Consider the following 24,877-nt stretch of genomic DNA (forward strand, 5'->3'; position numbering starts at 1 on the left):
TACAAAGCCTGGCAGGTTTTATTTGTAAGCAGGCACCGCTCAGGCGGGTGGAGCCGCTTCTGGACGACATCAGAGGCACTGGATTCCAGGCGGGTTTGTTTCATGGAGGAAACGCCTGTAAACTGTATGATGAATCATGACACTTACTGAATGTAGAGCATGTGATTGTTTGTTTAAGATGACTTTGCAACTTATGACCCCTGCGCTGGCCTGGCGCTCTTTCAAAAGAAGGTTGTTCCTGGATTTTAAGAGGTTTCTGGCATCTAATTGGTTTCTAACTGTTAGGCAAGATTTTTTTTCCTTTAAATCAAGAGATACACTTTTTGAGCTGATTCAAAGAAAGAGAAAGCAACAGACAATATATGCCTCTGGTTTTACAAAACACTCCCAAACAATTTACCTCATGCAAGAACATTCTTTCTATAATAAGAACATTACTTACTCTCACATTTTTTTTCGGTAATACAGCTCATATGAGTGTGCCCCGTCATATTTAGCAAACTCTCCTAACTTCAGATAACTGTGTTAATACCACATAGGCCTATGCATCCCGCCAAATATGTCTTATATTGAAGTCCAAACTATTGAAGAACAAACTCAAAATTGCTTCAAAGTAATGAAATATACAATACGTTAGTGAAAAACTTAAACTTGGATAGGCGTAGATTAATTGTACGTGTCTTCTATGACAGGTCTGGACCACTCGTAATTTGTTTCCCTACTTAAAAGCAAATTGAATTAAAAGAAAATTGGTGGTTGCAAACCTGTCCGTACGAGTGCTTCTTGCTTCAGGCCCAATGAGTTAAATCACAAATATAAGTTAAGATATATTGCAATTGCAAAAAAAATAGTTAGAAAGTGCTTGTTTTCTGTGTACTTGCTTTGTTCATGTAATGAAGGAGAACAGACACTTATTTAAAGAGAGATTTAATCGGTTTCCATCCACAAAAGTGTGCAGGTGAGGGATGACAAACAGAGATTGATGCCTTATGCTTTGGAAGAAAATAAAAAAAGCAGTGCTTGGTTTAGTCTGTATTGCCTCGTGCCTTTTGAGGACTGCGGTTCAAAGAACCAATGAAGTGCGTACATTAAATCAAGCCATTCCCCAAAGGAATTCACTTCAAAGCATAAATGTGTATTTCTCACTGGTCTGAGAAACACTGGAGAGTCAATGCAGATACAGTAGACAGCACGGACAGAGAGCATAACTATACAGTATGAGGTTTCAATGACAGTTCATAATACTTTTGTTTCCATTGAGAACCCCCTCTTTGTGAGTATTAACAGTTTTTTATACAACATTATCTGATAAGTTATACTTTTATAAAACAGTCCATTGAGGCTCAGGTAATCACACAAGAAATGTTATTCCGAACATATATAGATCATCATGTTGCCTTGTCTTTGGGTTGCACACCAGTGTATCCTTTCCAGTGGCGACAGTCATTTCAGTAACTCAACAGTAAGATTAAACTTGCAGAATCAGTATTAAGTAAAAATTTGGCTTCTCTTTTTTATCCAAGCCATCATACAGTATCATGTTACAATGCTGTCCTCTGGGAATCATTTCCCAGCAGTTTAGACTTCAGTCACTGCCTCAAAGGCTTAGTGGATACTTTGGCCTTCAGCAAAGGTTCATAGCTCGGACATAAATCTCCGAAGTCAACGGTCCGGATCCATGAGCTTCAAAGAACTCGCAGAGATTTGGGCGATTGTCCCACTGGTCAATTTACCCAATAAGTGATGTCAATGGCAAACTCATCTGTGTCTCGTAGGAAGAGTTTGACCATTTGGGAAAATAGGCTTATTTGCTTTCTTGTCGGGAGTTAATGTCCGTATGTCATGTCTGTACACTAGAAAAGATGCTTCGACCTCCAGCTGGTTAGCTTAGCTTAGCTGAAAGGAATACCTCAACCTTAAAATGACAATTTGTTTATCAATTACTCACGATGTGTTACCTTGAATTCTTGAAGAAAACAGAGTAAATACTTGATGAATCAAAGTAGATTGGGGAATCGTTTAACAACAGCAGAACCATATCAATATCCGTTTACAAACTCTCACACAATTTGTGCGATGAACTCTTGTTTAACCAAACCCATGCTATGTACTTCACAAACACATGCATTTTGTCCAAAAAGATTTACAATATAAAAAACCCTTCAGTTCATAGAGTATTTACTCTATTTCCGGCTTTTTTGTGATTCTCCGTTTACCAGGGTTTTTCTTCAAGAATCCCAGGTAACAAGTGATGAGTAATTGGTATACAAATGGTCATTTTCAGGATAGAAACAAGGGAAACAGCTAATATGGCTCCATCCAAATGCAACAAAATCCACCTACTAGAACCTGTAAAGCTCTGTAATTGACATATTTACAGTTTTAAAAGTGTTAAGTTGTGGTTTTATGTGGGGTTCTTTACTATTTCTTGTTGAAGGTTGCTCCAAAACTTTGTGTTCTTCTGTTCTGGGACAGAATAAACCAACGTGATTGAGTGTGTTAATAAGTAAGCCATATGGGTGCTGTTTTTTCTGCCTTTGGACAGAGCCAGATGGCCTGTTTCCTCCTGTTTCTGGCAAAAAATACTATTTCTCCAAAATTCTACAGATAAGCATAAACATAACAGATGTTCAACAGTGCAACTAAATTCTGTGCTTTAAAGACCTGTCGAACATGTTGCTTGATAGTAAATCAATGTCAGAACTATGAAAAATAACACATAATATATAAAAATATTAAAGAAAATACTATTTTGTACTCCCAGTCACTACTTTCCTCATTTTCCTTGGGAGTTTTGTTTTGTGGCATCACTTATGGGGTAATTTGACCAACTGAAGCAACCTCCCAAAACTTCTGGGCACTCCTCTATACAGAATTGTTTTAGTGGAGAGGTCCGAACTCCACCCATCTCCATCTTCTTCCATCTTCCTCCCCTCTTAAGCCAGGATATCACTCCTCTTGCTGCACCAGACCACCAGGGCGATCATGGCCAATGTGAGGAAAACAGGGACGAGGATGAGGATGGTTAGCGTGTCGTCTGGCGGATCCACCCATACCACCTGCTCCATGGTGCAGTTAGAGAAAAAGTGCTTGTGTATGCGGATGATGTAGCCCTCCACCAGTGGATTGGGCCAGTAGCAGCTGACGTCATGGGCCTTTTCCTCTGTGCAGAGGGTGAAGATGTGGTACTCACTGGGGAGAGAAATGAGTGAAAGAGAGGGGAAGGATTAGAATAAAATCACAACTGGCTTCTGTTTGGGCACACAATCATTAGAAACCCTATAACTGTTTAGCTAGTATTCCTCAAAACATTGGAGGTTCAGTCACTAATCCATCATTGTGACTGGGGATATTCTGCCTTTTATTTTTTTGGCCCACTACTCTCCTCTATTTCAACTGGCGTTCAGTGCTTTTCAGAGCCTCAGTGAAGCTTTCCAGGCTCAGAGCTCTGCTTTGATAAATCCATTCAGCTAACCCTAATCCTTCCTCTTTCTCCATCCTGATTTTCTATCCACCAGGATTTATTCATCCAGATTTGTTTCTCAAGACATCCTGGAGCCATTGGTATCCTCACCAGCAAAACAGTTGATTGAGTAACAGTGTTATCAACCCTTTCTCACTCCCAAATACTGCAGCCTCGATGCACCGAGGCACACTTTAGCGTGTTATGATATATTATATATATATATATATATATATATATATATATATATATATATATATATATATATATATATATATATATATAATTTATGTGGAAACTGAAAAAGTTGAGCTATTTAGCTTAATGTTGTAAGATGCAGGGGAAAGGAAAAAGTAATCCTAATGTAGGCTACCTAATACATATTTTATAGCTCTAAGCAAATGGTTTGTCTATCAAACTAATTAAAAGTAAATAAGGATTTTTGTATGTGCATTAACGTAAAGTCTTTCCTAAATAAGAAAGATTGGTTTATGCCTCTGCGGAAGACTCAAAAGGTTGCATCTGGGGGAGTGATTGGGGAATGAAATAAAAGGACGGAGAGAGAGATAAAAAATGTAAGCTTTGAGGCAGAATAGATCAAAATGCAGCATGCAGGACTGTAGGGAATAAGACTTTTGAAGTTTTTTCCCCAGATGTAGTACACAACAGCTAACAGGTTTTCAAACAGTCATCCACGCACAATAATAAAAAAAATAGCTTCACCAGGTTCACAGTGGATTTACTGAAGAAATAACTTGGTGGTAAATACATTATATAACTGAGAAGATGACCTCAAACACATATACAGCACATGCAAATGATATTTTTGAAAAAGATACATTATACTTGTGCATGCCAGTTTCTGACGTCATACAGATACCTATAGCTTATGATTAAGCTACTGCGAGCCTAGCTTTTGTGCCAATGTTTGGTATGATTTAATTAATGCAAAAAAACAATGTTTCCCTCAGAATGTCTTTCCATAACTCCCCCTTAGACATTATAGCTCCCAGTTAAACCCACACTAATCATACTGCTCGGGCAAGATAACCAACCGCATCTGTTTAATGGCTGATAAACGCTGGCCATTCATGTTTCTAAATGGTGTTACAAATGGGCATTTTATGCACCTCCAAATAATTTAGTCAAGATGCTTCTCTCGACTGACACCCACTTCATATATGTATGTAGCTCACACAACAAACACACACTAACACACAATAGTATAAAGATGCATTGCTGCTTCTCTTCACTGGCTTGTTTGTTTATCCTCTGAGACTGATGGCTCTGCTTACTGGTAAATCAGATTAACGAATAAAGACTTAAACTGTGCGGTAGTGACATTTTCGCAAACGAGGCAAAGCTAATTCTTTATTTTGACGATGTATCTTATGTTTTGTTACTGTGCAAAGGAATGCATCATTCTATGAGTTTTAACCATTAACCATCCTCTTTCCACGGCTGACTGGCTGGTACAGTTGTTGGTAACAGTCTTCTGCCAGTCGTGTGGACAACATAACCCACTTTAAATGGGGCTTGCTCATCTAAAAGGTTCATGAGTTATCATTATTGGTAGTAGGAAACAGCTCTGATGGCTTTAAAGCAGCATCTGGTCCGCACAGGGACCAACCATTATTCCTAATAGTGAATATCAAGTATATTATTAAAAGGTCCAGATGGACCGACGCCACTGTTACGCTGTTCCTGTGTGCTCAACATTAAGGCTGGCTACTCTATGAGCTGTAAAATGCTCTGGGCAGAAAATCAATATGTTATTAGAGGTAAATGATTAAAGTGCGTAAATGCTCCTACAGACACACACACTCACAGCTTGTCTCTTAGTCTGGTATCGGCTAATTTCAAACAATAACAATCATGTTGGCTGATTGTTTGGCCAGCAGCTATCACTGCAGAGAGGCACGGCTCATTTGTCAAAGAGAGGAAGCTTTGCAGGGGTCGTTACTTGTTTAAATATGAGGCTCCTTGTTCTTCCAAGCTCAATTCCCTCTCACCACTCCCATGTTCCTCTTGTGCTTTCGCTCTGCCTCTTTGTCTCCCGCCCTTCTTATCACCTTCCTCCAGGCTCCAAAGTAAAGTGCCGCTGAGAAAGTCTTTGTATCCTCCAGTCGCGTAAATTAAGTCACGTACATGATTACACCCAAATGCAACATTCCTCTCGGAAAAATGTTGACTCATGGAGGCAGTATTTCCCAAAAGGCAAGTCATGCTGTGTTTCCCGCAACATTCTGGCAATGAAACAGTCTTTGTTAATATGTTCTTTCATCTGTTAATCACACTTGATAGGTCAGACATCACTAACAGATCAGAAGTTGTGCAGTGGATGAGCTTTTTTGCCAAAAACATCAGCCTGCTGTGTCTGGAAATGACGTTATGATTGAACCAAAACAGTACATTTTCAGGCCGGACTACTAAAACAATCTGAAAAACACTAAATGCTCCATAAAGCTGAGGGGAACTGCAGAGTTGGATGAATTGGTTGTAGTACTGTGATTGATGAGAATAATATTGACTATAGCAGCTTTAACTTTGGTAGCTTTGGCATTTGGTTTGCTTTGAAAACTGCCTGGATCTAATTTCACCTTTCAGCGCACTACAGTTTTGCTATTTTCTATCCAATTATTGTTTCTGTCAAGGCATTCCTTATATACATTTACAAATGATATTTATGACCAATAGATGGCTGTTGAAATTTCTAAATACAAGTGTCAGTTGCTTACTGGCCTCCAAAATGTTTACCCTGACTATAATGTCTAAAGTCAGCCATTTGATGCAAAAGCTTACATTTAGCTCACATTGCGCACCTCCTTTAATTTTTAATTTCTGAAATGAATCAATGTATGATTGTGTGAAACTGTATTCGTACAAAAAACTGTGTTTCCTGGAAAGAAATAATGGTTCAAAAGAAATCAGTGATAGTATGATTGATGGATGATGTTGTTGTACCTCCTCACAGATTCTTTTATTTCATTTTTCCTGGTAATCGGGGAACAAGATGATTATTTTGACGTTGATGTCATGCTCCCATGTGTATGTGTGTGCAATAAGCCTTAAGTCTCATGGCTTTCTCCCTAAAGGGAAAAAAGCTCCATGTGAGGGGTCAAAGGTGAGCGGAAGGAATGAGGTGAAAAGCTGGATAAAGATAGATACAGATGGGTGGTCAAGGCTCAGATGCTCTTTTAAAAACAGCTCTGGTTTTGGGAAGCAAACCTCAAGCTGTTCTCCCCCCTACAGAGATCCAACCAGCTGTATGAGGCTCAGATGGATTACAATCTTTCTATCAATCACGCGTTTTGCTGAAAGTGCCACGGTGTAGAACTGACAACCCCTTAACTGAAACTACAAATATAAAGCAAAGAAAAAAGAGGACTGACAAAGATAAGAGGGTGACTTTATATATGGAGACAGTTTGGTATCACTCTTAAAGTGTCTCACAGGAGATTCTCTAATATTCTCAACATCAGCTCTTCATTTTGGGCCAACAGGGAGAATATTTGGGATCTCTCTTACGGGGAAGGGATGCTTTCCTCTGCTGCAGGCCAATTTTGGATAATTACAAATGATTTAATGGAAAGGAACCCCAGAACCTATTTTAAGAATTGAGCAAACAGGTACAGTTGTTCCCCTGCTGTTGAGTTAAATCTTCTTAAGAACATAAAGAAGGAGTGGGAGTGTAGCTGCTGATAATCCATTTTGGGAATGTAACAAAATCAAGTTGAGAAATGCCTCAAAATGCAATTATAACTAAGCTCTCTCTCTCTCTCTCTGTGTGTGTGTGCTTGAATAACGGCCTCTTCTATATGTGATGATGACTATTGCAGCTAGGTATGGAGGATGCAGTAGAAATGTCAACAAATATATGACAGCGTTTTTCAGAGTCACTAATTTGTCATCTATTTACACAAGTTGCCACAACTTTCCCACCACTTCCTCTCAACGTCATAAGACACAGACATCCTATACACACTGCTAACTCTTTACAGTCAGGGAGGCTCTCAGAGGATAAATGTTCATAAATCTATTTAGAAATCAGAAAAAAGGGTGACAAACCATGTGGTTGCTGTACATAAGTGTCAATGATGCAAAATCTCCAAAATTCCAATGAAGACTTTTATTTGTAAACAGTTTTAACTTAAATATTTAGGAGGGTTAACTGCATAACTTTTCATCAGTTTCTGAACAGATTTGTTGTGCAGTGCAACATAAAGCTTGGTAGATGTTGCATCCAAGATCCAAGAGTGAAGACTTCACCTTCAGCACAGAAAACTACTTCAACACTACTATTACAGAAGACAAGATAAGGTCAGGGAGCTTCTTAAAGTGTAAACAAAATGGCCGAGAGATTTTTGCAGATCTCATAAAATTGTTATACAACAAGGCCTATTCATGTCCATCAGATCATTAACATTGACAGTGTTTACTCATGACCATTACTCTGCACTGCTCTCATTTGCTGTTACTGCTGATAATGGCATCACGACAGAAGGAGTTGTTGCGAAAGATTAGCAGGCACCAAACCTCCGGTTCCCCCTTTAAACACTTTTAGCTGCTATATATATAAAAAATAATGTAGTACCTGATGAAGTGTGTGAGGTTACACCAGTTCTGTGGATCTATGTGACCCATGTCCCGCTTGAACTCCTCTCCACAGAACTCCACCTCCCACTGCAGACGGGACTCATTGCAGGGTTTCTTAGGCCGGGGGGGAGTGGGCTCTATGTTGAAACTGTCAGTGGCTGAGAGGACAGAAAGAAGAAGAGAATTTATAGGTCACATATCCTGCTTTGGGGGTTCTTCCTCTGATAAACTGTCATATCAGTAAAGTGACTGAAATTAAACATGAAAAAATGGATGTTCATGATCTTTGGAATGATTTTCTGGTATTATTTATGAGCTGTGAAGTGCATGTATTTTATGGTTTTTTTTTCTTTTACTCATTATTTCCTGTCAGAAAGATGTAACTTATGTTTTTCATCCATCTTGAGTTTAATTTTCACCCACTACGTTCTTGGAACAGAGGAAAAGTCAGTTTTAATATCTCACTACCACACCATGCTGCATCCTAATGTTGCTATTTTTCTGCAGCAATTCAACTCAGTTTTCCCCAAAGACTGACACAGAGCATTCTCATTTTATATGATGGATGCATATGCTTACCTGACAACCCTGTCATCATCCAGGCATTGACTGTGAAGAAAAAGAAGAAAAAATATGTAAAATGGAGTGAACTGATTGCTAAGGTTCCAACATATTCGATAAGAAAACCGACATTTCATACTTTACATTTTCTGAAACAAGAATGTCATTTCTGCTTCCCTCTGTGACCTTTGATTGTCTGATCGCAATCAATTTGTCAGCCTTTGTAGGGTTCAGAATTGATCACCAATCAGCATCCTCTCCTAGCTTTAAGATTTAAACTAAACTTTTGTGTTACTACTGATTCAAAAATTCCCATTGCTCTTGTTTCACAGTAAAAGCTTTGAATACACAGATCAGATGGGAACTTTCTGTCTGCAGCTGTTGCATTGTGTTTTTTAACTGAAGGTTGTACCGACTTCTATTGTTTGCTATAGGTTCATGTAATCCAAAAGCACTTCTTTAAGCACTTAAGTCTCAGTGGATCAGTTTTAAACAATGCAGGGAGTAACTGCACAAGAGATAAGAGTCACAGTGAGCTGTTAGATGAGAATAGGCCGATAACAAGTTCTTACTGTGGGGAATCAGAACCACAAGTATGTCATCAAGGTTAACCAACCCTAGGCCTTTTAACGGTGTAACCTGTTCAACATCAGCAGATTATTTGTGACATATAAGAAGAGGATCATCTCCTTGTGTATATAATCCATTTGCGTGATTTATTCTCGTGAACAAAACTTTTTTTAACAAAAATCCATTATTTGTGACAGGCACTGTCTTTTCTGTTTCCTGTGTTCTCATGTTTTCAGTCTTTCTGTTAACACCCAGCAGAGGTTAAGAAGATAGGAGAGAGACAAACAGAGACGGAGTGAGAACAACAAAATTACAGTTGAAGTGAAGTATCGCAATGATACGGCTGGTTACAGAAGTGCATCCATCATACACACTTTTAATAACCTTTCTCTCCCCTCCCTGTTCTCTGATTCAAACTCACAGCTCATCGGAAGACCAAAGCTTAACATGCTGCTGCACAGGAAGGTGTATTTCCGTTTGAAGTGCCATGCTTACAAAGCGAAGAATCAGTTGAAAAGATGCCCCTCAGGACTGTTACCAAGTTAGTGTGCTAAATATAGAGACTTCCCTGTTGAGGATGTTTTGAGGTGCGGTGTTTGTGATGGGATGAGATTATTTTATTTATTCTATTTGTTTGTTGGTCTTAAATATTAAAGATAGATCAAGTATTTGTGTAGATCCTGGCCTGGTTTTATAAGCTGTACTTTGACTTGCTTTTGAAATTTTCCTTGTGATTAGGGTCAACTGTTTCATCGTGAGTTGTTGTTTTTTTTAAACTAAGAGCACAAAACAAATAAAGTGATTTATGGCAAAGCCAAACCTCTCAGACAGATTGAAGAAGATATTTTTCTGAACTAAACTTGCTTCATTGAAAGAAAGATTTAGCAAAAGCAATTATAAGAGGAAGAATGTACAATCGCATAATTCCTGCAGTGTTGGGTTCCAACGAAAAAGGAAAAAGCAAGTGAAAATTTAAAGATGACAGGGACTTGGTCTCAGATGAGCTGTTTCAGAACAAAAGGGGCCCTGAATGTAACAGTTGAGTTAATTAGATGGGATCAAGAGACAGCCAGGGGCACTGTCTGAAATCCCCGAGCTAGTCAGATGTCACAAAGTCAAATATCCATATGCTCATCTTTTTCTGTGGCCCATTGTTATCTCAAGACATTAAATCCACTTCCTGTCTTCTCTTCAAGGCGCACACAGACAGAAAATCATTTCTCAAGATCACAAGAAAGTATGTCCTTTGTGTCTAGTAATCAATTCATCAAATCAGATATTATGGCAAATTATAGAGCACTCTAAAAATTACACTCTTTGAAAGTTCTCCGACTTCAGAATTTGGCTTTTAGCCACCTGGTTCCCACAGGTCTTCTGTTGCATTTCAATTCTCCTGACAATAAGCTCCATGCAGGCCAGCCCAAAAATAACATAGTGTATATAAAATCCAACATAAGTTCCTTATGCGCCAGGAATCAGCAAAACCGAATATCCCCCATGTACTCTTTGATAACAAACCAATCACCATAGCACAGGCTCTGCAACATTTAAAAAAAGATTACGTGTAGACAATTTAACATCATTAAAATCTCCCGTTTGACACTACAGTGCAGATTAATTTAAGCAGTGTAGTTATAGGACAATAATGTAAATTGATGGTCATTTCAACAATGTCTAACATTACTGATTTATGTTTTTATAAAGTATATTGCCAGATTACCAAAATACTTTAAATCTGCTGCAATAGTTCATTTTCAATTTCATTTTCATGGTTTGGGTGTCTGTGTTTTTCTAAAATAACTATTTTGTCTTTTGATTATGTGACCTAACATGCTCTTTCTTATCTTCTTCATGTTGTATGCTTTCAAGGCGAGTGGAGCGTTCACTATTCAGATGAGCGGTTGACACAAAGACCCATCAAATAGGTAATTTAAATTATTAATTAAACACAAGCAGGATGGAGGAACTGATGAAAATAACCTACAACAATCTAGCAGCAGGTTTCCTTTCAGCATGAGCTCTGCAAAACAGCAGCAGGGGGGAAGTTTGAAACTAAATGGAACCTATCAGCTTTATAAGCTGGGGAATCAGCAGAGAGTGTGTTTCTGGGAGATTTGGTTGAGTTATAGGCTACAGTGCCAGAGTATGAATTATAGCAGCTTGGTGCATCTCTCCTCGTAGCGTGTGACAGTTTGCCAAAATCAAAGCACTCTGGGTTTAGAAAGCAGATACAGAGGGGGACTTTAACCAACTGTTTAAGCATTAATCCCTTTTTTTTTTCAATTTGTAAAAACAACGCTAACTTTATCACATTTTAAAGTTGCTGCAGCGAATGTGATTGCCAATTAGTCATTTACACACCTACCTGATACAGTGGAATAATTCCACATTTTGGGAAATAGGCTTATTTGCTTATCTCTTGCCAAGAGTTAGATGGGACGATTGAAACGTCAATTAAATGGGAATTTAAAGCCAGCATCCAGTTAGCTATACTTAGCATAAATTCTGAAAACAGGGGGACAGAGCTAGCTTGGCTCTGCCAAGGGTAATACAATCTACCTACCAGTTTCACTGCAGTGTTTTTTATATATTGTAAGTATTAAACAGTTATAAGGTGTTTATTATTCAGCTTCAGGGGGGGCAAATTGTTGGATTTTGTATTTGAGAGATCCAGCTGTTTGCATCTGTTTCAAGTTTTTTGTGCTAAGCTAACCTGCTGCTTAGAGGGGCATCACATTGAATTCTCCACACAAAAGCACATTTTACTTCTCAAATATAAATCTATTGCTTTAAGTCCCATAGTCACACACATTTTAGGAAAATCTTTGTCTTCTCCGAATCCTAAAAAAATACCTGGCTTTCTGTTTATGGAACTAAAACTGATGAGAGCGGAGAGAGTGAACTGAAACTGTGAAGTTGCAGGCCTAAAAACCAAAACATTAGTTAGAGCAGCTATGAAAAATGTACATATCATCTACAGTATATGTGTGTAGTATCTGTTTCATGTTCTAGAAAAGCCCAAAGCTCATCAGTTGGGACAAACACCAACAAATAACAGCCTTTCAGCAGCATCTCTCATATACTTCTGCAGAGAAAAGCAGCAGCAATGCAATTTATCTGTAGCTGCCACTACTATCACAAACTTTGAGGTGGCTGTGAGCTGTAGATTGTATCAATGTCTTTTCAATTTACTGAAACCACTAGTGTCTGTTTGCAGTACCGTTTTGAATTGCATGAGCTGAGGTGTGAGAAACTGATGATTGATATCTGTGTTCTTCAAATGGTGTTACTTCTAAGAAAATGTAAATGAAACATTTAAAAAGCAATCAATTTGAATTAATTCAAGCCTCTCATTAAGAAACACAACGGGGTACTGCAGACAACTGAATCATTTAGTCTCTCATCATTCACATGTGGGTGGACGTTTTTTGTATTTGTTCATTCATCCAGCCGCTCCCACCTATTTTTAAAACACTTATCAGGTTCCTCTTCACTAAGGTTCACAGTTATGCTAATGAAGCCTTTCGAAGCCGCTGTGGACCCCGCTGGTCATGGATCGAGGCCAGCTCGTCATGATATATCCACATCAATTATGATTACGAAAATGGGAAACTGCTTGCATGGCGGAATAAATGTTTTTTTTTAACATCATAGGCAAAGAAATATTTTAATAGCTTTTCAACACCTTTTGTCGACTTTGAATAAAATTGTACAGGGCTCTTGCCTGGTCAAATTAATTATTTAATCTGAAAGTACACTCAAATTCCTATTTATTGTGCAATAACTATTAAACTATTTAAAATACTATTTAAAAGAAATAATAAACAATAAAATAATAATAAATAATAAAACTGGCATAATTAAGTCTTCTTTTGTTCCTTTTTTTATTGTTTAAAGTAAGGAAGCACCCATACTGCAGGATGTTCATTAAGTTCTATGCATGTTGGTGGTTTAAAATTAGCAAGAAGTTAACAGGCTGAAATTATTGACTTACTTTAAACATCCATACCAAATCCACAAAAAGACAACTTCCACTTGAACAGGATTCTTGCAACTATAAGCAAGAATCAGTAAACACTTGTCAATAGGGGCAAGCTTTTAACCATCCAATCCATTGCGATGAACTAGAACTGTCGAGTCAACTGAAATGTGGCCTTAGCGCTACATTGAAACAGCATTAAACTTGTGAATTATGCAGTCCAAGCAGGGCTATTTTAAACTAGAAGATAACTAAATCAAGGTGCTTGAAGGTGTAACACGCTGGTTGACAGCGTGCCAGTCGTGTATCGGCTCAGTTGGCCCCCTGCCATCCACTGCCTGTTAGGTTGGCAAGATAAATATAGATGAGAGGAAATAGAAGATGAAGGAAAGTAGATGAATTGCCAGAACTGTTTAAACAGATTTAAAGCACATGCACAAGTGGCAGGACTTGTTTAACAACCTCTACCGTATATCAGGTCTGCATTGTCATCATCATCACCAGAATAGGAAGGTACCAGTGCAGACGAGGGTTCGTGATATGGGTCAGATTTGATTAGAGAGAAACATTTTGGCATTTGGTTGCACTTTTTCTTCAAATAGAACTTGTGATTTCATTACGCTACAAGATCTTTTGTTGGTTTAAACACATGGGGGATGGAATAATGCATACACAACAGGATATGAAGAAGGTCTTGTCTCACTCCGTATTTATGCCTATGGCAACAATGTGTTCTGTATTAAAAGTTTAATTTGAGAAATGAAAAAGGGAAATAAATAAGGTGTTCTTTTTTCTCTTTGTCTTCCTGCTGTACCATCTGTCTTCTACTGTGTCTTTCTCCACAGAAAAACAGACTGAAGTTTGTACAGACACATCAAGAAAAGAAAAAAAAGAGAGTAATGGGAGATTTAAAAGGTAAGCAACACTGGAAAAAAGGTGGAGATAAATGCACATTGGCTTCCTGAACATCAGAAAAACATGTATTGCCTATTAATAATTGTTTTAGATGAATTTCTTGCACTTAATACTACATCCATTGCCCTGCATCTAATAATGAAGCAGATGGGTTTACATTGGAGTAAAGCGAAAGCCTGGTGCGTCACATACCGATGCTAAACGATGCCTTGTGAGTTGATATTAAGACGGTGAGGGCCACTGCCATAGCATCGGCAAAGACTGGACAATGAACATCAAAGGCAGACTGCAGGAATTCAATGGATTGAACAACTGATAATTAAAATAAATAAATAACAGTAGCATACAAAAACAATTGAAATAATAAGATAATGCACTAATGTGGATAATTGTAGTGATCCTAGTAAAGGACCCTGGGTAGCTCCTTTAATTTAAGGGGGAAGGTATGTGACATGAATCAAGCAAAAACTTTGCATTTCTGAATAAATTTGAAGCTAATTTGTATCTGCCAACAACGCTCAGCATTCATGAATAACACCCTGACCTCCTACTATATTTTGGAGATCATTGAGTTCTTGGCTCGTCAAGACACGCTGCCCCGTGTTCACCATCTGCAGAAAAACAGCTGAAACAAGCTAGATCAATGAGAACACAACCATCCAAAGGAAATGTTTATTTGGTTTGCATTGCAGATGACATCTAAGAAGGCCAGAAGGAAGCAAAGAATAGAATGGATAACTTAGTTTAGAATATAGGTCAAATGAGACGGTTGTGAGGAATCATTTTGCATTTGTTTTGCAGAAATTCTAATGATAAAGATTTTTAAACATCACAAATAATAAGACAAATTTAAGACGCTTCAGAGACTTAAAAATACTTTCTTCTTTTATGTTACACAAAAAACATTCAATATCACCTTTTTTAGAAAGATGCAACTGCTTTTCAAGGGATAAAGTTACTCCTCTTCGCTGTGTCCAGAGGAATTCACAGCTCTTCAAACAATGACTAAGGTTATCCGACTGAGGTCACTGAGGCAGTTAGCTTGCTTTTAAGAAATATTCTCACCCCCAACAGATGAATAGAAAGCATTTTAACCACAGCATGCAGAAGCAGAGTTAAAGTGAATGTCAGAAGCTGTGTGATGTGGGTACACACAGGGAACAAGCAGATATAACACAATTCTGCATCTGAAAAATGCTTCAAGTACGCCTGTGCCCTACGCCTTTATCGTTGTTAATTTAGTTGTGAAACCATATCGGTGTTATTCAACAAACGTAATCAAATTAAGCATGATTAACAAACAAAATCATGTGATTGCCCCACACACACAATAGCACAAGTGTTTCCTACATTCCTCCTCCTCCTCCTCCTCCTCCTCGTCCTTGAGGTAGTCTATTTTCCCTTTGGCTGAAAATGAAACCAACATGTAGGGCAGGATTTTCCAACTGTCTTGTGCTCTAAAGCAACATATTACCAAAATGAAACTGATGGTTCGCTCTAATCTTATTTTATTCATTTATGATACGCATCTATCAACATCAACGTGTTCCAATTAACTGAAAGTTGAAATGAGACGTGTAGCAGCTTTAGAAGTAAAGATGGACCGCGGTTAAACAAGCTGAAGGCAGAAGCTGCCTGATTGATTTCACAAGCTTGTCAGTGGTTTTACCCACTCTTTGATAATATATTAATATTAGACTCTTTGACAGACAGACAGTGATGGGCAACCCGTTTTCATTCCCAGCTCCCAACACAAACTGACCAGTGCCCTTCGGAGTCTGATAGCGTGTGAAACTCAGGCATTTTATTTGACCATAGCTTTGTCACGTAACTTGTGTATTTAACTAATGCCAGTTGACCAACACTTATTTTATATAACAAACATACTTTATTTAACCCAAACCACATTTTTTTCTTAAGCCTAACCAAGTAGTTTTGTTGCGTAAGTAAACTTAAAAACTTAGTACACCTCCTTGGAAGTTTATTTTGAAAAGACAATTTACATATAAAGAGGGAAAACTGACACGCTGTCTTTGACACATCCAAACTGATGCTAGATGTGTTCCTACAGGGCCATAGTTTGAAGCATAGGACCGCTGACAAAGAATCCCTATTTGACTAGGGTGAAGTGAAAATGTGTTGCAATAGACTGTCAGTCATTGCTGTTATCTGGAGAGCTCACTGACAGGAGAATAAATTACCTTGTAGTAGCTACTACAAGAGGCCACCGTGGTGTCCTCATTTGACAAAATAACAAGGTGAGGATGTTGTTGTGATAGAAACACTGATCTGCACAGATCATATTAGGTCAAAGAGCATAACTACAAATTGTTGTTAGTCTATGTGAGAGGATCACTGCTGGTCCGAGGTTAGAAAAGAGAGGAGAAAACAAACTGTGACAACAGCAAATAAAGCTGAGTACAAAGTTTTGCTCAGTCTGACAAGTTGGTCAGCTTTTCAACAAATATAAAGCTATTAGTGTAGACGTATTGTATTTTAGGTCCCTGCACACTACAGTAATAAAAGTCTTGATATACCGATATCTTTGTACTTTTGTGTCACTGTTCAATAGCTAATATTTTTTCTATTACTGTTATCCAAAAATGACTTTGTTCCATTTTTATCCCACATAATACATTTTCTTCAGGGTTGAAAAGCCTCTGGGGCAGCATTCAGTGTATTGCAGGTAAGAAACTCTTTTCAGTGGCCAAGACAAATAAAAGCTTATGAGTGAACTTTATTTTATTATATTATTTTCAGTTACTGAATTCACAAAGCTCTCCTCTATTCTGACTGGCTGATATCAGATATTTAAGGGACAGTTTTACCATTTTCTACATGTAGTAGAAAATAGTTCCAAATAAAACAGTTGACAGTGTGGATTTTCTTGAGTAACTAAGACACTGATATTGGAAAGAACAACAACAATATCTCACAAAGCGCAACAATCTTTATGTCCAATATTTGCACTCCTTTTAGGTTTGCTTTTGGTCTCCAAAAAATCCTGAAGGTTATAACTGTCTTTAAGCTGATAGACGCTCCACTATGTTGCTAACTTTTTCTGCTTGCTGTTTGGTGATGGGCAGGTAGCATACAGTGGATTTATTCTGGCTTTTTTTGCTTAAAGAAACTGCCTACTGCTACTGGAGATAACGCTGATGCGAGCAGTGAGAGTGAATCAACAGTAACGTTGTGTGCTGGAAAACCAAAACAATTAGCTATAAGACGCTAAAAGCTACTTAGAGCTGAGGGTAACAGCAAAGTTGGTCGATAATTATTTACATGGTCCATTGTAATATGATACACTTTTTGCAAAAACAACTTTTATGTGCTTTTTTTCTGGATTTTCTCTATATTCCCGTAACTTTGAATGGAGCCCAAGTACAGTAGCTTTATACAAATATGTGCATGATGGTCAGACTCAATCAATTTGGAAAATCATTAGAAATCAGTACATGTATTCAATTGAGCAAATGTTATTACAGCGATACAACAAGCTGGCTGATTAGCTCTGCTTTGAAAAATGTCAACGCATTTGCCATCTCATATCCAACATACTCCAAATGTACAGCTTAGGAACATCATTTAAAAGTTGGATGTGTCAGATGTCAACAACTGAGAGGACTGCTGTTAACACAGGACATTTAAATCTTAATTTCTCCTAAGTCAGCCATGGCTACCAGCTGTCTGCCGCCGCTGCTGCTCTGAAGCCTCAGATTTGATGAAAAGCTTCAGATGTTAACCACATTTCTGGATATGCCCAGAGTCACAGGAGAGACAGACCTGCCAGAAACATATGTAATTCTTTTTATGTCCCTGGCTTAGTTTTGAAGTTAGTTTACGCAAAAGCAAAACCAATCACTTCCTAGATGGGAAAATTGAGAGAGTAAACTACGTAATCAGTGCTCATAAAAACAAGCCCATTGGATTCACTGTGAGCAAAGGCCATAGTGATGGACTGATGGGTGATTATTATTCAGCAAACAGCTGATGAGCAAGGTGAGGAATGAACAAACGGAGCTGAAAAAGAAAGACATTGGGGGAAGAAGTAAAAGAGGTAAATCTGGAGGGTGAATATTTCAGCTTAGGCAAAATGTTTAATTCCTATGGTTTAGTGCACGTTGCAACTGATTTCCTTTCAAACCAAAGCTGGCCTCTCAAGGATAAAATTAAACTACAACGAAGAAGACTGTCACTTCTTTACATGCAGTGCAAGATAAACCCAGACGGATATTCCTTTCTTTCAGGCCTGAGTGGAAGCATCCTGGCTGATTCTGTCTGGGGGGGTGTTCAGGGGTCAAAGAGAGAGAAAGGAAGAAGAGACTGGGAATGACACACATGTCCAAGACAGAGGGGTACTTGGCAAACAAAAGCAGGAAGAGGGGGAGGAGAAGAGCGTGAGTACTGGATGACCATGACGGAGACAGACAGAACTAAAATGCCAGTGGCGGAGAAGAGAGAATCCATGATGGGGGACTTTCCGGAGGCAAATGCAAATTTCTTTGAACCTATTACACTGTTTGTCTGTACCTAATGCAGGTGGTTGAGCGGGGCAGCTTGTGATTGCGCAGTTGTGGTTCGACAGCATGTTGTGGGTGAATACGAGGCTTTGTGAAGGACTTTTGGGATAACAGCTCTAAATAAATGCAGTCCATTTACCATGGGGAGTGTAAAATTACAGGCAAGCTTCAGCGGAAAAGGCCCCCACGGCGAGAATCCATCAGTCTGTGAGCTGCACTCAGTGTCTCATGAACAATTTATCTATGTCGGAGCAACAAAACAAGGTAGCGAAATTAAAAAAGCGTTTTTGTGTCATTTGTTTTTGTGAAAAAGTGTATTCATATGAGCCCAAACAGTTGTGTGCTCACACTGATGCACACTGCAGGTTGTCGGTGACAGATAAGGAGCACGGATGTGATTATAACACACTGAATTGGCCGAATCAGCACACATAAATTCCCAATCGTTCTTCGTTAGCAAAGATAATTAACTGGAAAAATAGCATTAGAGGGGCAACGCAGTTCAGGCTTTCATCAGTATTCCCCATGCACATCTCTTCAACTCCAGACAACTGTATAATTCCAAAACATAAAAGCCAAAAATGGCCCAAAGCCACTCTTTTTCACCCCCTTTCTAACAAACCACAAAAATTAGCTCCGCTGGAGCGCTTACCTCCAACAAAAAGCAAACATTTGTTGTTTGGAATAACATCATGGAAGGCATGAATTATCCCCTTTATGTAGGCTTGTTTTACTTTAGAAAAAACACCAAATGCTTCTGACAGGAGTCACAGTTGCATGGCTACACAAAGACAAAGCTTTAAATTTAGAGGTTTGATTGAAATAGGTCACTTTTTCTTCTCTGATAAATAAGCTGTTTAAATTTAAACTAGGCTCAGTGTCAAATGCAGGACATCGTATTACTGTTCAGCCATCCCTGGCCAAAATGGCACATGAAATTGATGCACTCTCCCCTAAATGTCCAACTGTGTTGAAACACAGCAGCAGTAAACACTGTAACCCTGTGAGTGATGTTGTCCCCCACACAGCTGATCGGTCATAAATATGTCAACTTGTTCTGACCATTAATTACACTCCCTTGGCACAATCTGTGTGATAAAAGCCAGAGCACAGCAGAGGAATGCATTATCACTCCGACCAAATCCTCATCAGGGATGTATTGGATATACGAATGAACAGATGGGATTATATAGCAATCACATAAAGCGATGGTCAAAGCCTATCACACCTTAACCCCATCTATGTTGGAAAAACTGATTGCATAAAAAGAAATTGAGCAGCAAAACAAGGGTTTTATTTCTGACAGTTGTTTGACCGGCATTGCCAAAGACCTCTGGCTTGGAGGCAGACGGGACTATGCCAACAAGCTGTTCATCTGCCTGTTTGACAGACAAAAGGGTGAAAAGAGACAGCAGAGGAGGCAAAGAGGGAGACAGACAGAGAGAAGGTTTGGTATGCAGAAACAGAGACGCTGTGACGGAGTCATGAATTCAAATTGCAACAGCAGGTCAGAGACTGTGAGGACAGATGATAGTGGGAAAAGGCCACTAATGAATCTTAGACCTTCATTGACATCTTTGTTCGGGTCCAAAACCAGAGAGAACTGCAACATCACTGGAGGAGACCTTTTGTGGAAGTGTCCGTGCCTTCTTTGCTCTACACTATATTAATTAAACAACTAACAAAATCAAAATCTTGCTTATCTGGGTGGTCGCCCAACTTGTAATTACCATCACAAGGTCTATACATGGATAAATGCTGTAAAGTCTGACTGCTGTAGGTGCATTTATTATAGAGAAAAATGTGCTAAAACACATGAATCATAAAATCATATTACTCGTTACTATAACACTAATTTACAAATGATTCAACAGTAAAAGTATTTACAGAAGTACATTTTTTTGTTGAATTCATTAGCTATAAGCACAACTCTAATGTCGCCTTGAGCAGCTAGCCTCAAGCATACCCCATGATTTGTTTATTTTGTCTCATTTTCAAACTTGTAGACAGTGATTCTAGGTAATTTTGCATGCTATAAGAACAATATTGGGTTGCTAAAAACTGACTATGTTGTTAATGTTTAAAAAAAATCAAAAAACACTGTGCTGAAGTAGCACTATGAGCCCTGCCAGTTTTAACAACTTCTTACAGCTGTTGCAGACAATTGGAGACTATGTCTGTGGTGAGAAAAACGTCTCTCCTCAGTAACCAAAGCCCTCTCTTAACACCTCAACTGCTTAAATGTTAATTAAAGGTTAATCTCAGCGTGCTTTAAAGTACCGACCAACAACCGTTTCACACAGGGTGCAGTGGATTACCGTCTGGTAAACCGAGAAGATGTGAGTAATTTCCTCATTCAATTTGTCAGACAGCTTCAAGTCAATAAACTGTGTCTGCTGTAGTCGATTTAACTCATTTAAGTGGAAAACTACTTTTTGGCTGCACAACCAAAAATGAATAAAACAACTTCTGGCCCTATCCTGTCATTATTTGCTCATTTCATCATTCATTTTAATCATCAGTAACACCTTCCATTTAATGCTCAGTTTAATAGGCTCATTATTCTATTTCTAAATAGGATATCTGGCTGGTGTGTGGCAGAAAACCACTTCTCTGTCAGATCTCCTATACTCTGATAAAAAGAGACAACTAACAACCGTCCTCCTCCATTTCTGCCCTCTTGCTGTGACGTCCTCTGCAAATGAGATCAGATAATGAGGTCTCTTTCTTTTCCTCTTGCTTCGTCCTCTAACTATTTGACCTGTCATACAAATTAATATCTTTTATTTGCAGCATTTTTTGCACGTATGACGCCATGAGAGTGATTATTGAAGCCAGCTGCTTTACAGATCAATAATATATGCAGTAGCATTGACTTTATGGTATTTATGCATGTGCATTAGGAGGAGCTTCTCAAGCTTTAAATGTATTGTTTGGTCTATAGTGAAAAAATGTCAGTCACAATTTCTCCAGCCCCAGTCGACGTATCTTAATGTGTTTTGTTTTATCCAGCCAACAGTTTAAACCACAAAGATATTCAGTTTACTATCATAGAACATAAACTAAGCAACAAATGCTCATGTTTGAGCAGCTGACACCATTGAACGTTTGCCTAAAAAAATTACTTAAACAATTAATTTATCATCAAACTAGTTGGTAATGAATACAAGTAAATTTGTAATGTAACAGCATCAATGCGGTGTGATTCCACATTCAGATGGAAAAGTCATAACAGATAAGCATTTACTAAATATGCGCATCTATAAAGTATAAAACGCCTCTGCAATCTTCTGACCACACGGTGCTAAGTCAGTCACACGGTGCTAAATCAGTCACACACAGTCAGCAAGACCTCGGCACTAGACTTTGAAATGAGCAGGATGAGTGAAGAGACAAAGATCAAGACCTTTCTGGTGCATGAATCTTTTACAGGCAACTGAAAGATTAATAATGCTCTTAAAATGCTTCCGCTGCAGCTGAGCTACATGGAGGAATATCAAATGTGTGAATCAGCAACACATTTTACATGTATAAGGCTTTGGTACACCAAGCATGTTTGCAACGGTCTTAACTCTGAATGTTGACTCTTTTGGGTGCGGTGACAGAGATGTGGATGTCTGAATGCTTAACACGCCTACCATGGCAGAATAAACCAAATACAATCGTCTAATCATAGATATTCTCATGATATTTAGCTGTTTCTTTATGTGTTTGTAAATGTAGTGAACACCAGAGACCTTATTGGTCAAGGTACTTTTAATCTTAATTATTACTGTGTAGAAAAAAATATGGTTTGAAACATTTCTTACAATTGTTGTAATAGATAAAAACAAACATCTTTTTAACTTTCAACTCATCAAGGAGATTTTTTCAGATAATGTATATAATTGTTACTAAAATAGGACTTAATAGTACATTTGTTTGGGATAGACTTCTAGTGGCGGAGTTATTGAGCACAGTTACACTCTATTTTTTTGTGTTTTAGATATAGTTTTGGAACAACAATGGAGATCCATGGCACAAAGGAATACCATACATCTGGCTTTTGATACACACACCATAATTGTTTGTATCATGAATTCATTGTTTTTATGGTAACAATAACACAAATACCAGTCTTATCCTTAAGGCTGAATAAATAAAAGTGTAAGCTTTTCCACGTGATTTGTTGTGATTGCTAAACTTGAAAGCATTTCATTCTGGAATGTGCAGGTGATAAACATAACGACATCCATGTGTAAAGAAACATTGCATATGGACATCAGCCACATGCCCTGAACTGAGCTCAACACACTGACAACTCATCACAGGTTTTTTTCAGATGGCAGTGGAACAGAAGAACCCCAAGGCATTTTCCCCTTGCTGTGAGAGTGTATGAATAGCTGTTTATTGGGGTGAGCAGATGCTTCTCTGTCAGATGGAGACGCTTTTTTTCTGCGGTGCAGATGGGGAACGTATAGTTTAATGCATCATCCACACTGGCCTCAAACTGAAAGAAATCAGAATGATCCGGTTCACCTTGAACACACTGCATCTGGCCTCCACCTTTCTTCTCTCCAATGCAGATCTAAATGGGAAACTCTTTTTGGCTAGAGAAGAAATATCAAGAAACCACCGTTGCATGTCTTTACAGCATTGGGAATATAGCCTCTCATTGCTTTGATAGCAGCTGCAGTGAAATTTGTCATAGATTGATCAAACAAAAAAACTTTTTTTGTTTTCCATTGCGCTAGCATTTTGAGAGAATGAGCATAAAACCAGCTTTAAGTCACAATCTGAGCTAGTTTTCTGCTCGGCCGTGCAGTGCAGCAGGGCCACAGCTGTTACATGGCCGAGATCCAGAGGAGCCCAGGCTGAAGGACTTGGCCAGAGATGGACCACATTCTGCTATCTACTATACGAAAAACTCTTTAAAATGTAAAAAAGCCTTCCTAAAGTGTGTTGCATCTTTCGTTATTGATCCACCTTTCGCTTTACCGCTCCAGAGGCACAAGGTAAACAGCAACAATACTCTAGATAAGCACCTCAGTTTGAAATCCTTCTGAACCAGAGGCCTTGAAATTGAAATCTTTATCGCCTGGCTCGTGTGTCCACATGGAAGGAAACCAGGTAATTTCTATCAGCGTCAGACTGCTCACTAAGAGGACCTCTTTAACCAGCTCCCGGAGAGAGTCACTGTGCTCCATATCAGCTCAACATCTGAACTCCTGTTCACCACTGAGTCATATGTGCCTCTTTCTGCCTCTACTCTGCTTACACTGAGACAGTTACATGTCTTAGAATAGCAACAGCAGATCATCTAGATTCACGTTTTGGACTCATCTCAACCAATGCCCAGCATCACTCAAAGTGTCAGTGTGTAGCAGGAGAACATCCAGAGCATAGGCACAAACATCTTAATCATGACAACAGTTCAACTAGTGTGCACTTTTCAGCTAGTGAATTCCTCAGTCACACACATGAAACATAATTTCATACATGATTTCATCCTTGCATCACCAGCTAATGAGCCAGATCCAGAAATTCCCATTGGCCACGATATAGGTCAGGTATGTCCACTGGGGCATGATGGTATGGTGCAGTACTATATATTCCCTGTTCAATGCATGTGCTATGAGATGTGATTGATGCTCCTGATCCTTCACAGCAATCCTAATTATGTGCACTTTGCAACCTGACACACTGGGGCAGTACTGAGGGGCACATAATGTGATAGATAGAAGAAGCATGACGATGAACAGTAATACACTGGAGCACTTATAGAATAGCATTGAATTGCTGAAGGCTATTAGATACCTGACTAGTGGGGAAGTGGGCATAAAAATGCTCCAACAGCAGGGGCTGTGACATTTCTACCTGTCTTAACACAATATATACATATTTCAGTCGTTGTAATGTAATGCAATGTAAACTACGAATAAAAAAAATCAATAGTACTCACCCAAAATCCCGACAACAAAAAGTTTCAGTACTGTGAACTCATTTGTATCCATCACTCTGCGAGAATCCAGTCAGACTTTGATTGAAACCTCAACTGCAGCTCCGTGGAAATGTGCATTTGAAGCGAACCATTATTAAAATCATCCCAAATGTGCAGGTCCGAGCTCCGTCATGCTCTCGTGAATCAAGATGAATGAGTGGAGGATTCGGATGGGGGAAAAGCCAGACCAAAAAAAAACCCAAATAACAACACCAACAGAAATGTGATCCCAGAGCGTGATTTCTGACTCGTGATGATCGCGAACACTTCTTTCTGCAGTCTGGAGTCAGAGC

The 24,877-nt window shown here is 38.7% G+C and overlaps 1 protein-coding gene across 1 annotated transcript; it reads right to left on the reverse strand.

The window, feature by feature from the left end:
* Window positions 1-920: 920 nt before the first annotated feature.
* On the reverse strand, window positions 921-24,877 carry LOC129110847 (receptor activity-modifying protein 3-like). The gene is made up of 4 exons (XM_054623088.1): window positions 24,546-24,877; window positions 8,639-8,668; window positions 8,058-8,217; window positions 921-3,192 (listed from the first exon to the last, which is right to left on the reverse strand). Exons 1-4 carry the CDS (start codon window positions 24,595-24,597, stop codon window positions 2,937-2,939), a joined length of 498 nt encoding a protein of 165 aa, XP_054479063.1. The 5' UTR covers window positions 24,598-24,877; the 3' UTR covers window positions 921-2,936.

Source organism: Anoplopoma fimbria, chromosome 21, assembly GCF_027596085.1.
Source record: "Anoplopoma fimbria isolate UVic2021 breed Golden Eagle Sablefish chromosome 21, Afim_UVic_2022, whole genome shotgun sequence".
Taxonomy (NCBI): Eukaryota; Metazoa; Chordata; class Actinopteri; order Perciformes; family Anoplopomatidae; genus Anoplopoma; species Anoplopoma fimbria.